The 12,509-nt window shown below is 37.7% G+C and overlaps 1 protein-coding gene across 1 annotated transcript in view; it reads left to right on the top strand.

Moving 5' to 3' along the window:
* Window positions 1-930: 930 nt before the first annotated feature.
* Window positions 931-12,509, top strand: part of LOC103520906 (teneurin-m-like) — a gene marked incomplete at its 3' end in the record, with an annotated part of 29,967 nt that continues 18,388 nt past the window's right edge. Inside the window, exons 1-12 of the mRNA XM_026831840.1 lie at window positions 931-936; window positions 981-988; window positions 1,110-1,268; window positions 2,023-2,249; window positions 2,541-2,748; window positions 4,113-4,139; window positions 6,519-6,735; window positions 7,204-7,380; window positions 7,811-7,933; window positions 8,256-8,497; window positions 9,340-9,586; window positions 10,469-10,805. Of these exons, the coding sequence (XP_026687641.1) occupies window positions 931-936; window positions 981-988; window positions 1,110-1,268; window positions 2,023-2,249; window positions 2,541-2,748; window positions 4,113-4,139; window positions 6,519-6,735; window positions 7,204-7,380; window positions 7,811-7,933; window positions 8,256-8,497; window positions 9,340-9,586; window positions 10,469-10,805 (1,978 nt within the window). The remainder of the gene's footprint in view (window positions 937-980; window positions 989-1,109; window positions 1,269-2,022; window positions 2,250-2,540; window positions 2,749-4,112; window positions 4,140-6,518; window positions 6,736-7,203; window positions 7,381-7,810; window positions 7,934-8,255; window positions 8,498-9,339; window positions 9,587-10,468; window positions 10,806-12,509) is intronic.

Below are 12,509 nucleotides of genomic sequence, written 5' to 3'. Positions count from 1 at the left end.
ATTATTTCGAAATTTCTCAAAAAATTTCCAAACAACCATATCACTTCTGAAAAATTGGTACCATCCTTTGAAGGTTTCGAGGGTTGATTTAATGCTCTTTTCTTTTTTACAAATCACAAACACATTATTTTTTCTCCTTCCATTTTCATTTTGTAGTTAGAACACAAATGTTTCATAGCGGTGTATGTGAGACGCAACGCGCTGCCCACACATACGCAGTATCACATTCTGGACATTCTGAAGGGATTCAAGATTCGGAACACACGAGCCTCACACAACGTAAGTACCAACCTGATCTGGGCAAGTTAGAATTAGAACCTTAGGATAAAAAGAGATTGGAGCGAAGAGCATGCGCTTAGCAGTAGACCGTCTTATTAACTATGCCACCGAGACGGATGTCAGTTTGCGCTACTATAAGCGTATTTATATCATATTAACCCATTTATTCCCCAACTTATTTCCCCTTTACCAATTTAATCCCCAACTTCTTTTCCCCCTACAGAACAACGTGAAACGCGAGATGACCCATTACCACCAAAGTAAACCACTTCCAACTATTTTCAAGTCCAATCGTTTGTTTTTTACATTCTATAATTTTTTACCTTCTTGATTATTTTTTTATCAAAATAATTATTATGTTTCCATTATTACCTACGTATTTTATCCTGCAGATATTAATGCCGATATTTTGAGTTGACTTAGTATGTCAAATTTATGATCCTTTCATGTATATTTGGAAATGCCACATTTGGAAGGAAACATCTTAGAATAGAAACTTTTTTTTTTGTCGTTCCAAATCTTGAAGTTAAAAAGGTGTGAAGTTTTAATGTCCAAAATTTTGGCTTCGAAAGACAATAAAGCTTATTTGGAATGAATCATAACTCTGCTTTATTTCAACATTGAGTGTCATTGTGTAATATTCCTGGGAACATGGGGGTCTTCGACTAGAAACTTTTTTTTTGTCGTTCCAACTCTTGAAGTTAAAAAGGTGTGAAGTTATAATGTCCAAAGTTTTGGCTTCGAAAGACAATAAAGCTTATTTGGAATGAATCATAACTCTGCTTTATTTCAACATTGAGTGTCATTGTAATATTCCTGGGAACATGGAGGTCTTTATGTTATTATAAGTGCCCTATACATTGTTCTCTTGTTCTTACAGCCCTGTGTGACAAGGACTGTGGCACTCATGGACACTGTGTAGGGGACGCTTGTGTGTGCAATGCTGGTTGGTCGGGAGAATACTGTAACCTGCAGCAATGTGACAACAGGTAAGCAATATTTACTTTGGTGCCAATCTGCCAATATGTGTTTACTTAAACAAACCATGACATGTTTAAGTGAACACGTCTTATTCTTATTTTATTCACATGTAACCTATGCAAAATTGCAAATCCATCTAAAACTAAATAAGTGATACGTATCCAGTTCATAAATTAAATCTTGTCCATCCCGAAAAGAAGAATCTGGATAGCCTTGTTTTAAGCATTCAAACAAAAGAAATAGCTGCATGCGGGGTTTCTCCAATATTGATGTAGATTTACTTTGGTGTGTGTCTTGGCTAATGGTGGTAGAGATTGTAAAGGTATTTATTTGTACATCCCGAAAAGAAGAATCTGGATAGCCTTGTTTTAAGCATTCAAAAGAAAGAGCTGCATGCGGGGTTTCTCCAATTGATGTAGATTTACTTTGGTGTGTGTCTTGGCTAATGGTGGTAGAGATTGTAAAGGTATTAGTGATATACGTATCCAGTTCATAAATTAAATCTTGTACATCCCGAAAAGAAGAATCTGGATAGCCTTGTTTTAAGCATTCAAAAGAAATAGCTGCATGCGAGGTTTCTCCAATATTGATGTAGATTTACTTTGGTGTGTGTCTTGGCTAATGGTGGTAGAGATTGTAAAGGTATTTAAACAAGTGGATGAGATACGGAAAGTTAATGTTGGGCCAAATCAATCGCCAAGTCCAAGATGGCACTCACAAGAAAAACATTGATTTTTTAACCATCTCTCTACTTCCTAACAGGTGTAACGAGCACGGTCAATGCAAGAACGGCACCTGTTTGTGCGTCACGGGCTGGAACGGCAAACATTGCACTCTGGAAGGATGTCCCAACTCTTGTTCAAACCATGGTCAGTGCCGTGTCAATTCTGATAGCCAGTGGGAGTGCAAGTGCAGCGATGGATGGGATGGAAAGGACTGCAGTGTTCTGCTTGAACAGAACTGTAATGACGGCAAAGATAATGATAAAGGTGAGAGAAAATATATCTCACGAGAAAACTCCATAAAGGGTCAACTTTTTAGCCGTTTTATCAGAAAGATGGATGGAAAAAAATTTCGATTGTGCTTGTCTACACGATCAAAACTATCGTAATCTTAAGGAACAGCTAATTCCTTAGAAATGTTTATCTTATCTTCCACAAAAAAAAAGATATATTCATAAAAAATATACCTCTGGGGCTCAAGTTTTTGACTCAAACGCCACAAAAGTGTGCCAGTTCAATGTTTTGACCTCAACCTTTTTCTAATATATCTCTTTCCAGATGGCCTTGTTGATTGTGAAGATCCGGAATGTTGCTCGAATCACATTTGTCGAAGTAGTCAGCTCTGTGTGTCCGCGCCTAAACCCATTGACATTCTTCTCCGTAAGCAACCGCCCGCCATTACTGCTTCGTTCTTTGAGCGAATGAAATTCCTCATTGAGGAGTCGAGTCTGCAGAACTACGCCAAAAAGGACAACTTCAATGAAAGGTAAGCGGCTTTTTATGTCATGCTTTTGGCTTTGCTTTTCGTCATTATGGGGTTTTATAAATAGGTCATAACTAGACCGGAACTAGCTAATTCATATCTGCAGATGCAACCATTTATATTTGGAATAGGTTACAGAAGTTTTAGTACTTTTAGGTTCAAAAATTTGGCACTATTTTTTTAAGGTATTTAAAATTTGGGCCTTTTTGACTTCTCCTAATCAAAAGGTTTGTTGGGTTTTGACAAATTGTTTTGGGGACGAAAAACCTAGGGTTGTTGTTGCTTCGTTGCTAGAAAACAACAGACTTTGCTGTGCAGTAGGGCGAATTTTCTTTCGTTTTCTTCTTTACTAACATAATATATTAAACCGTTTCATTTTTGTCAACTCTTCATTTGTTTACTATGCTGCTAAATTGTGCCCCTGTCAATTGTCTCCCATCCTTGTGTCTACTTCCTTGAGAAAACATATTAGATTTGTGTAACATGTAAAACATTTTTCTCATTTCCCGATTTCAAGTAAAGAAACCTCCTTTTGAGTTATTGGAAATCGAATTACTCCTTTCATTTTTGTCAACTCTTCATTTGTTTACTATGCTGCTAAATTGTGCCCCTGTCAATTGTCTCCCATCCTTGTGTCTACTTCCTTGTGAAAACATATTAGATTTGTGTAACACGCAAGTAAAACATTTTTCTCATTTCCCGATTTCAAGTAAAGAAACCTCCTTTTGAGTTATTGGAAATCGAATTACTCTTTCAATTAATTGCTAATTTTGATTAATTAAATTTACAAAGTGGGAATTAATGTAAATTATTATGAAGAAAAATGTTTCACTTTTGTTATAATGTTCGTTTTCTAAAAGAAATACTAACCAAGATGACCAGAACTGAAAAACACTGAGATCGGTACTCTTGTTTAAAGCTTTCCTGTGATCAATATTTATTACGAGGTGCTCTTAATTTATATTATTATTAAGAAATTGTCTCTAAACTAATGAGCATTGATGGGAAGTGAAAGAAATAAATCAAGAAATCCAGTGAAAGTAGATCGGTACTCTTGTTTAAAGCTTTCCTGTGATCAATATTTACGAGGTGCTCTTAATTTATATTATTATTAAGAAATTGTCTCTAAAATAATGAGCATTGATGGGAAGTGAAAGAAATAAATCAAGAAATCCAGTGAAAGGAAACCGACTAGTTGGTTCCATGTTGTGTTTTTCTGTTCTGCATCCTTTTCGTGTCCCTTGTCCGTTTATTTTCGTCATTGTGGCTATCTTGTGTAACATTATTTGTTTTTCTTTTTTTCTTTAATTCCCCTCCTTCCCCCTCAAATCAAATTGCCGCGATCTCTCTCGCTCTCTCTTCTCCAGTGTATTTTGGAGCAACTTCAATACAAGGTAAAACTTCAATCTCACACCAAAGTAAACCACTTCCAACTATTTTCAAGTCCAATCGTTTGTTTTTTACATTCTATAATTTTTTACCTTCTTGATTATTTTTTTTATCAAAATAATTATTATGTTTCCATTATTACCTACGTATTTTATTTTTGATTTTTGTAGAACGTATTTTATTATTTGAAGTTTTATCGAGTCTTATATTTTCGAGCAATTAATTCTAAATATTTATTTATCATTAGGTTTTCCTCTCTTTGGGGATAAGTGGTAAAGAATGCCTCAGGCATTAATCAGTAGGTGCCATGAATATTTCATTATGATGAGATAGTGTCGAAAATCTGGACATTAAATAAGCTTTTAATGGTATAGGTACTCGTACGTCTTGGAAAATATTTTTCTAAAGAACGTTACAAAGATTACAGACTATATATATATAAAAAAAGAAATTTACTCCGAAAGTAGGGTTATTCACTAAAATTGGTATCTCATTTGGGTCTTCTAATCTTGTAAAAAAGGTATTTCCCAAGGAGATATTATTTCGAAATTTCTCAAAAAATTTCCAAACAACCATATCACTTCTGAAAAATTGGTACCATCCTTTGAAGGTTTCCAGGGTTGATTTAATGCTCTTTTCTTTTTTTACAAATCACAAACACACATTATTTTTTCTCCTTCCATTTTTATTTCGTAGTTAGAACACAAATGTTTACGAACCATATGATTGTAAATTCGGTTTGTTATTAATATTTGCAACCCCACTAAAATTGGTATCTCATTTGGGTCTTCTAATCTTGTAAAAAAAGGTATTTCTCAAGGAGATATTATTTCGAAATTTCTCAAAAAAATTCCAACCAACCATATCACTTCTGAAAAATTGGTACCATCCTTTGAAGGTTTCCAGGGTTGATTTAGTGCTCTTTTCTTTTTTACAAATCACAAAAACACATTATTTTTTCTCCTTCCATTTTTATTTCGTAGTTAACACAAATGTTTACGAACCAGTTTCCAGGGTTGATTTAGTGCTCTTTTCTTTTTTACAAATCACAAAAACACATTATTTTTTCTCCTTCCATTTTTATTTCGTAGTTAGAACACAATTCTTTTTTTACAAATCACAAACACACATTATTTTTTCTCCTTCCATTTTTATTTCGTAGTTAGAACACAAATGTTTACGAACCATATTATGATTGTAAATTCGGTTTGTTAATATTTGCAACCAGTGTGACTTGCATGGAAAACCGAACATTCGGTTGAGATGGTAATCAAAAACTTCAGTAGAATACTTGAATCTCAATGACCATTAAGTATCTCATGGATAAGCTGATCTTCTCTATCCTTACTGTGCCGTTTGTAAGATTCAAAAATTTAAATGTAAAGGGATGCCATTCGGTTGAGATGGTAATCAAAAACTTCAGTAGAATACTTGAATCTCAATGACCATTAAGTATCTCATGGATAAGCTGATCTTCTCCATCCTTACTGTGCCGTTTGTAAGATTCAAAAATTTAAATGTAAAGGGATGTCCCCTTCATTGAAATTAACATTCCTATTCATAACAGAGTCCTAATTCAATCAACGCCATTTAACACAAATTAAATGTTACCACCTCAAACGATTGCAAATGGAATAATTACATTGAAGTACATTAGAAAATATTCCAATTTTAGAATAGGCAATACAAGATCAAAGGTAAGACATTATTGCTCCTACAGATTTCATCAAATTTCTCTTTGATGTTTTCCCAACATCATTGAATTTTGTGTCTCACGTTTTCTCTCATCTTTTCCTTACTCCTTTTGTATCGTTGTGTGTCTTGTCAAATATGCTTTGTATTTTATCATTTTCTTATACGTTCCATTTTGAATTCTTACGTTTTGTTCTATCTTACCTACTTTATTTTTTATTGGAGTGTCTCGTCTTGTTTTATTTAAATTTTTCTCACTTATGTCATTTATTTTTTTTTCTTTTTTTTTATTTTGTAATGTTGACTTTTAATAATATTCTTTGCAGCATAATGGAAATGAACAATATTAACATTGCATTCCATTAATATAATTTTTTCAAAGACATAAAATATAATATATAAAAAGGGACACATTTAATTTTATATCTTTGAAAAAGTCAAATCATAAAGCTAAAGCCGGAGAGCATTCCGCAATCCGAAAATTAGGCGGACTTTATATATATAAAAAAAACTTGGATCATTTTGCGTAAATCAGTCCGGCTGTATGGATGTTAGATTTTGATTTTCTCGCCTCTTGGCTCGACCGCAACTCCCTAATATTAATAAGACCTGGATGTTACGATTTTCTCCCTTCGCCCTTTGACTTCCCATGTTCCTCCTTTTCGTCACTAACCGCTTTATCTCTTCTACAGCCGATCGGCCGTGGTCCGAGGCCGTGTTGTCACCTCCATGGGCATGGGTCTGGTGGGTGTGAGGGTTAGCACATCTACACCTCTAGAGGGCTTCACTCTCACTCGGGACGATGGCTGGTTCGATCTGCTGGTGAATGGAGGAGGGGCGGTCACGCTTCAATTTGGACGGAGCCCGTTCAAGCCTCACAACCACATTGTGCACGTGCCCTGGAATGAGGTAAGTTGGGAACTCTTTGGATTAAATATGATCGTAAAAAAAAACTGAGGAAGTGTTTTGCGGTTCCAGAGGGAACGAAGAATTAAAATTAGGCTCCACCCTGAGAGATCAAGAACAAGAAAGCTAGTCAGCTTTTGACGCTTTTGTTCATTTTCAGATTTTTCAGTTAATGGATTATTTACATTGAATTCGGAGTGGCAAATCTGATGTTGGACTTGAAAATGTATAGTTAACAAGGTTATAGTTAATTATGTATTGAATAATTACACTACTTTCCTTCCTATAGGATAAGGACGGGAAAAAGTAGAAAAAAAGAAGATGGATATATCGTGCAGCTTCCTCTTGGATTACATAGAACGTTGCATGGAGTTCTTGCCTTTCTCACGCCTCCGACGTTTCACTCATCTCCAAACCAGTTTTCGCTCTAATGTGTCTCCTCTAAACTGTTTTTCGCTATAATGTCATCAGGTGGTGATTATCGACACGATAACGATGCAAATGGGCGACGATCGACCGGTGTCAACAACGCAGCACGCGTGTAAAGATCACGACTATGATACGATGAAACCGGTTGTGTTGGCAACGTGGAAACATGGCTTCCAGGGGGCGTGTCCCGATAGGAGCTCCATACTGGCCGAGTCACAGGTACGTGAGATTTGGCCACCCTGTATTTATTTATCGATCCATTTTCCTAGTGGGTATATTTTCTCAATTGTTACACCCTATTATACGAGTTTGGGGTTTCTTTACAGTTTTATTTGTGAAGTTTGTATAGTTTAAGCAGCTTGGCTCCAAACTAGCCATTATGCCAACAGTTTTAATTACAAGCGCCTCTATTTTTTATCAAATAGGTCGTTTGTGGCAGGTGACCCTCAAAGGTAAAGGTAACATTAAATAAATCTTATAATAATTGAGTTTGAGTTTGGCTATAATTTCTTGAAAGTTACAAAAAGCCCACTCCGAGGCTTAGGGTAGGGTAAACAGCCCTAAAGGATTGGTTAAGCTTCTACGAATGGGTCGAAAGTATCTCACACCATCTTCTAACATCTCTTGTGCTTCCTCAAATCCCCCGCAGGTGGTTCAGGAGAGCTTCCAAATCCCGGGCACAGGGTTGAACCTAGTCTATCACAGTTCTCGCTCGGCGGGTTACCTGTCTACCATTCAACTTCAGCTCACTCCTCAAGTCATACCTGATACGCTGCAACTCAGAAAGAGTCTCTGCAAGGACTTCACTCACACTTTGACATTTTATGAGAAAAGACCCACTGTCTAGAAATTTGTGAGAGAAGACCTACATTTTAAAGAGAAATGAAAAACATCATTGTATCTAACTCTTTTTTATCCCTTTTTCTTCCCTCAGGATTCGTTCAGTCCTAGCGCGTCTCCCGGAGGCCAACTCTGCCCGCGAGTACGAAGTCTACTCCCCCGAAACCCAGGAAGTTTACGTGTTCAACCGGTTCGGTCAACATATAGCCACCAAGAACATTCTGACCGGTGAAACCTCGTATACGTTCCAATATCTGCAACTCATACATCTCCGGATAACGATAGAGGGCATACTGTTTGAGAAGGTAAGTTCATCAGATTCCGCAGACCAGTCCCACATCTCTACCCCTATGAACTCTTCACACCTAAACTTCTGTCCTGCCATGGAAGTCAGCAATGACATCATTGTAGGAAAATGTTGGGATGCGAGAGGAAAAATGGCCTACTTGTCGAAGTTCCTGACATTTGCAACATACATACAGACCAAGGGTTCTAGGTGGAGCCAATCATGTCTGTTGTCGCTCTCTTGAATTGTTGGTGTGAAAAGCAGTCCATCAGTTGTTGAATATCGTGAAAATACAAAATGGGATTTCCAGGGTCTTCTTCTAGATGAGATTTTGCTAAACAATTCAATTTTTCTTTTCTGATTCACTACTCGTATAACTCTAAAGCGGATTATCAGGTTTTGATGAAATTTCGTAAAATTTTCTACACATTGAGGAAATTAACCTTTTGGCTTTTGGGCTTGATCGGGCCAGCTCTGAAGCGGCTATTTTTCAGAGTTTCTTTAAGTTGGTCCAACCCTAGGGAACCATATTAACTTCTTTAGATTTTTCTAAATATCCTGACATTTTTTTTTCTTGAAGTGCAACCCTAGGCAACCATATTAACTTCTTTAGATTCTTCCAAACATCCTGACATTTTTTCTTTCCCCACCAGGTGTCGTAAAATTTTCTACACATTGAGGAAATTAACCTTTTGGCTTTTGGGCTTGATCGGGCCAGCTCTGAAGCGGCTATTTTTCAGAGTTCCTTTAAGTTGGTCCAAATATCCTGACATTTTTTTCTTTTCTTGAAGTGCAACCCTAGGCAACCATATTAACTTCTTTAGATTTTTCCAAATATCCTGACATTTTTTTTTTCTTTTCTTGAAGTGCAATCCTAGGCAACCATATTAACTTCTTTAGATTTTTCTAAATATCCTGACATTTTTTTCCTTTCTTGAAGTGCAATCCTAGGCAACCATATTAACTTCTTTAGATTTTTCCAAATATCCTGACGTTTTTTCTCGAAAAACATCATTGTATCTAACTCTTTTTCATCCCATTTCTTCCCTCAGGATTCGTTCAGTCCTAGCGCGTCTCCCGGAGGCCAACTCAGCCCGCGAGTACGAAGTCTACTCCCCTGAAACCCAGGAAGTTTACGTATTCAACCGGTTCGGACAACATATAGCCACCAAGAACATTCTGACCGGTGAAACCTCGTATACGTTCCAATATAATGTGAATACGAGCAATGGAAAACTGAGTATGGTGGTGGACTCGGCCGGGAATCGGGTGTTCATTCTCCGGAATTACGCTAGCCAGGTGAGTTGGGAATTTAGTTGAGTTAGGTGAGATGTCTTGGGATTTCAGCTGATTATGTGAGTGAGAATTTGAAGATTTCTATCAAGTTATGTCCAAGTAGCTCGATTTGAATCCAGACTTTTCTTAACTTTTTTTTTTTTACTTTCCTCATCCTATATCGAGTATATCCTACAATAAGGAAAGTAATGTAGGTATTTATATGGTTCTACCTACATCAGCTACCCTCTGAATCTAAACTTTGGAGATTACATTATTTACGTCCACCTTATCCATTGAAGCTTCAAGCTTCTTGTAGGCATATTGAAGATTCTTGTATGCACTGTAAATTCGTGAGAAGTAAACACCAACAATTTCATTTCAACAATTTCTACCGTTCTTTACCAATTTTCTCACTCCTCCCTTGATTTACTTGAAACCCCACTAATTTGTTCTTTTTGTTCCCATCACCTAGGTTCTACGTGGCTTCAGATCAGAACGGTTCTCCTCTAGCTCTATTCGACACTAACGGGAACATCATCAAGGAAATCCGACGTACTCCATTCGGCAAGGTCATCCTGGATTCGAACCCAGACTTCTATCTGCCCATTGACTTCCAGAAAGGTAAAATGAATTGAATTATTTTTTTTTTTTTTTTTTTTACTTTCCTCATCCTATATCGAGTATATCCTACAATAAGGAAAGTAATATAGGTATTTATATGGTTCTACCTACATCAGCTGACCTCTGAATCTAAATTTTGGAGATTACATTATTTACGTCTACCTTATCCATTAAAGCTTCTTGTAGGCACTGTAAATACGTGAGAAGTAAACACCAACATTTTCATTTCAACAATTTCTACCGTTCTTTACCAATTTTCTCACTCCTCCCTCTTCCTCTCAGGTTGAATCCATCGAGAACATCAAGGGTCAGAAGTGCCGTCTGAAGATGTCCAAAATCAAGCTCCTCTCCGAAGTATCTACCCAGGATAATTTCAACGTAACTTTCGACTACCACGGTACAACCGGCCTACTCAAAAGCAAGCTGGATTCCGCCGGTCGCAGTTACGTGTACAACTATGATGAATTTGGCCGTTTGACGCGCGCCTTTACACCGACCGGGAAGATTGTGAACTTGGCGTTTGATTTGAGCACGAAGGGCGCTATGATTAAAGTGATCAATGATGATCGACAGCCGCAGAGTATGCTGATCAAGGGATCCAGTGTGGTTAATAAGCTAGGTGAGTAGCTAGAGCTAGAATAGGATAGAATTTAAATAAAATAATAAAGAAATATAATAATGCTTATTTACTCGTACATATACTGCTCACATAGGACTGAAGACTATCCGAAATATCCCTGGCGCTATGATCAAAGTTATCAATGATGATCGACAGCCGCAGAGTATGCTGATCAAGGGATCCAGTGTGGTTAATAAGCTAGGTGAGTTTGAATAGAATAGGATAGAATTTAAATAAAATAATAAAGAAATATAATGCTATTTACTCGTACATATACTGCTCACATAGGACTGAAGACTATCCGAAATATCCCCTTACCCCAGCATTGTGAAAAATCCTTGTAAATGTTTTATTATTTCATCTTGGAAATTTAGTAGGTATTCAATATCCATTCACTATTAGTGTTTGAATGCTGTTTGATGACAAGCTTATTCCTCGTCTAACATTCCTCTCAAAGGGTACGTTTGACCAAAAGAAGGCATTTCCGAGGACCTTTTAAAACTTCTTCAGTCCTGCTCAAAGCTAACTAAAATCTTTCTTAGTGAGGGATTGCTGGATGCATACTCAGCAGCTCAGCTACCTTTCAGAAGGAAACTCCCTACAACTGGAATAATTTACTCCTGGTTATACCAATGAACTAGTTCTTCCTCCTCCTCCTCACCTTTTCCCATGTTCAGACTGGGTCGACGTTTTTGGTCAGCCTCTCAATCAGCCCTGGGGTGATTGCTTTGGGCTGACATTTGGTTTTGGCTGAAACTCCCTACAACTGGAATAATTTACTCCTGGTTATACCAATGAACTAGTTCTTCCTCCTCCTCCTCACCTTTTCCCATGTTCAGACGGGGTCGACGTTTTTGGTCAGCCTCTCAATCAGCCTTGGGGTGATTGCTTTGGGCTGACATTTGGTTTTGGCTACAAAAATTTTACGAGTGGATGGCCATCGCACTCAAACTGTGCTATTTCCTTAGCAAGGGAATGAATTATTTAATTATGTAATTTTTTGTTCTCTTACTTCCCCGCAGTGTTACCCGAGTTGCCTACCGATATCACATCGCTTACTCCCCCCTGGATGGAACTCTCTACATTTCCGATCCTGAGTCTCATCAAATCCTTCGGGTCAAAAACGCTATGGATTTCTCGGCCCCTGACTACAATGTGGAACCCGCGGTGGGTAGCGGGGAAAGGTGCCTGCCTGGGGACGAAGCCCATTGTGGGGACGGAGCCCCGGCACGGGACGCGAAACTGGCGTATCCCAAAGGTAAGAATTATAATCGTAGCCTCTGCAGTCGAGTGGGTATCACAGTAGGCTTGCACTCCGGAGGTCTTGGGTTCGATTCTTGGCGGGGTTGAAGTTTTTTGGGCTCTGTGTTTGGAGTTCGGGGTGCACTCAGCCTCGTGAGGACAATTGAGTAGCTACTTTAATCGAGTAGCGACCAGTGGCGTCATTACCAGTTTAAATTGATAATACGAGTAGATGAATATAAATAGTAAAGAAGGCACTTAGTAATAATGTGATACCCACAAAAGTTGTGAAATATTTCTATTGTAAGGGGTTCGGCCTTTTCTTTGGAAGGGTATATAAAAATTATTTTTTTTCTCATTCCCAGGCGTGGCAGTATCAGCGGACAACATCCTGTACTTTGCTGACGGCACAAACATTCGTATGGTAGACAGGGACGGCATAGTTACCACGGTGATTGGTAA

The sequence above is a fragment of the Diaphorina citri genome, unplaced genomic scaffold, assembly GCF_000475195.1.
Source record: "Diaphorina citri unplaced genomic scaffold, Diaci psyllid genome assembly version 1.1 scaffold4244, whole genome shotgun sequence".
Classification (NCBI taxonomy): domain Eukaryota; kingdom Metazoa; phylum Arthropoda; class Insecta; order Hemiptera; family Psyllidae; genus Diaphorina; species Diaphorina citri.
The sequence above is the reverse complement of the archived record's forward strand: the minus strand, read 5'-3'. Positions and strand labels throughout refer to the sequence as shown.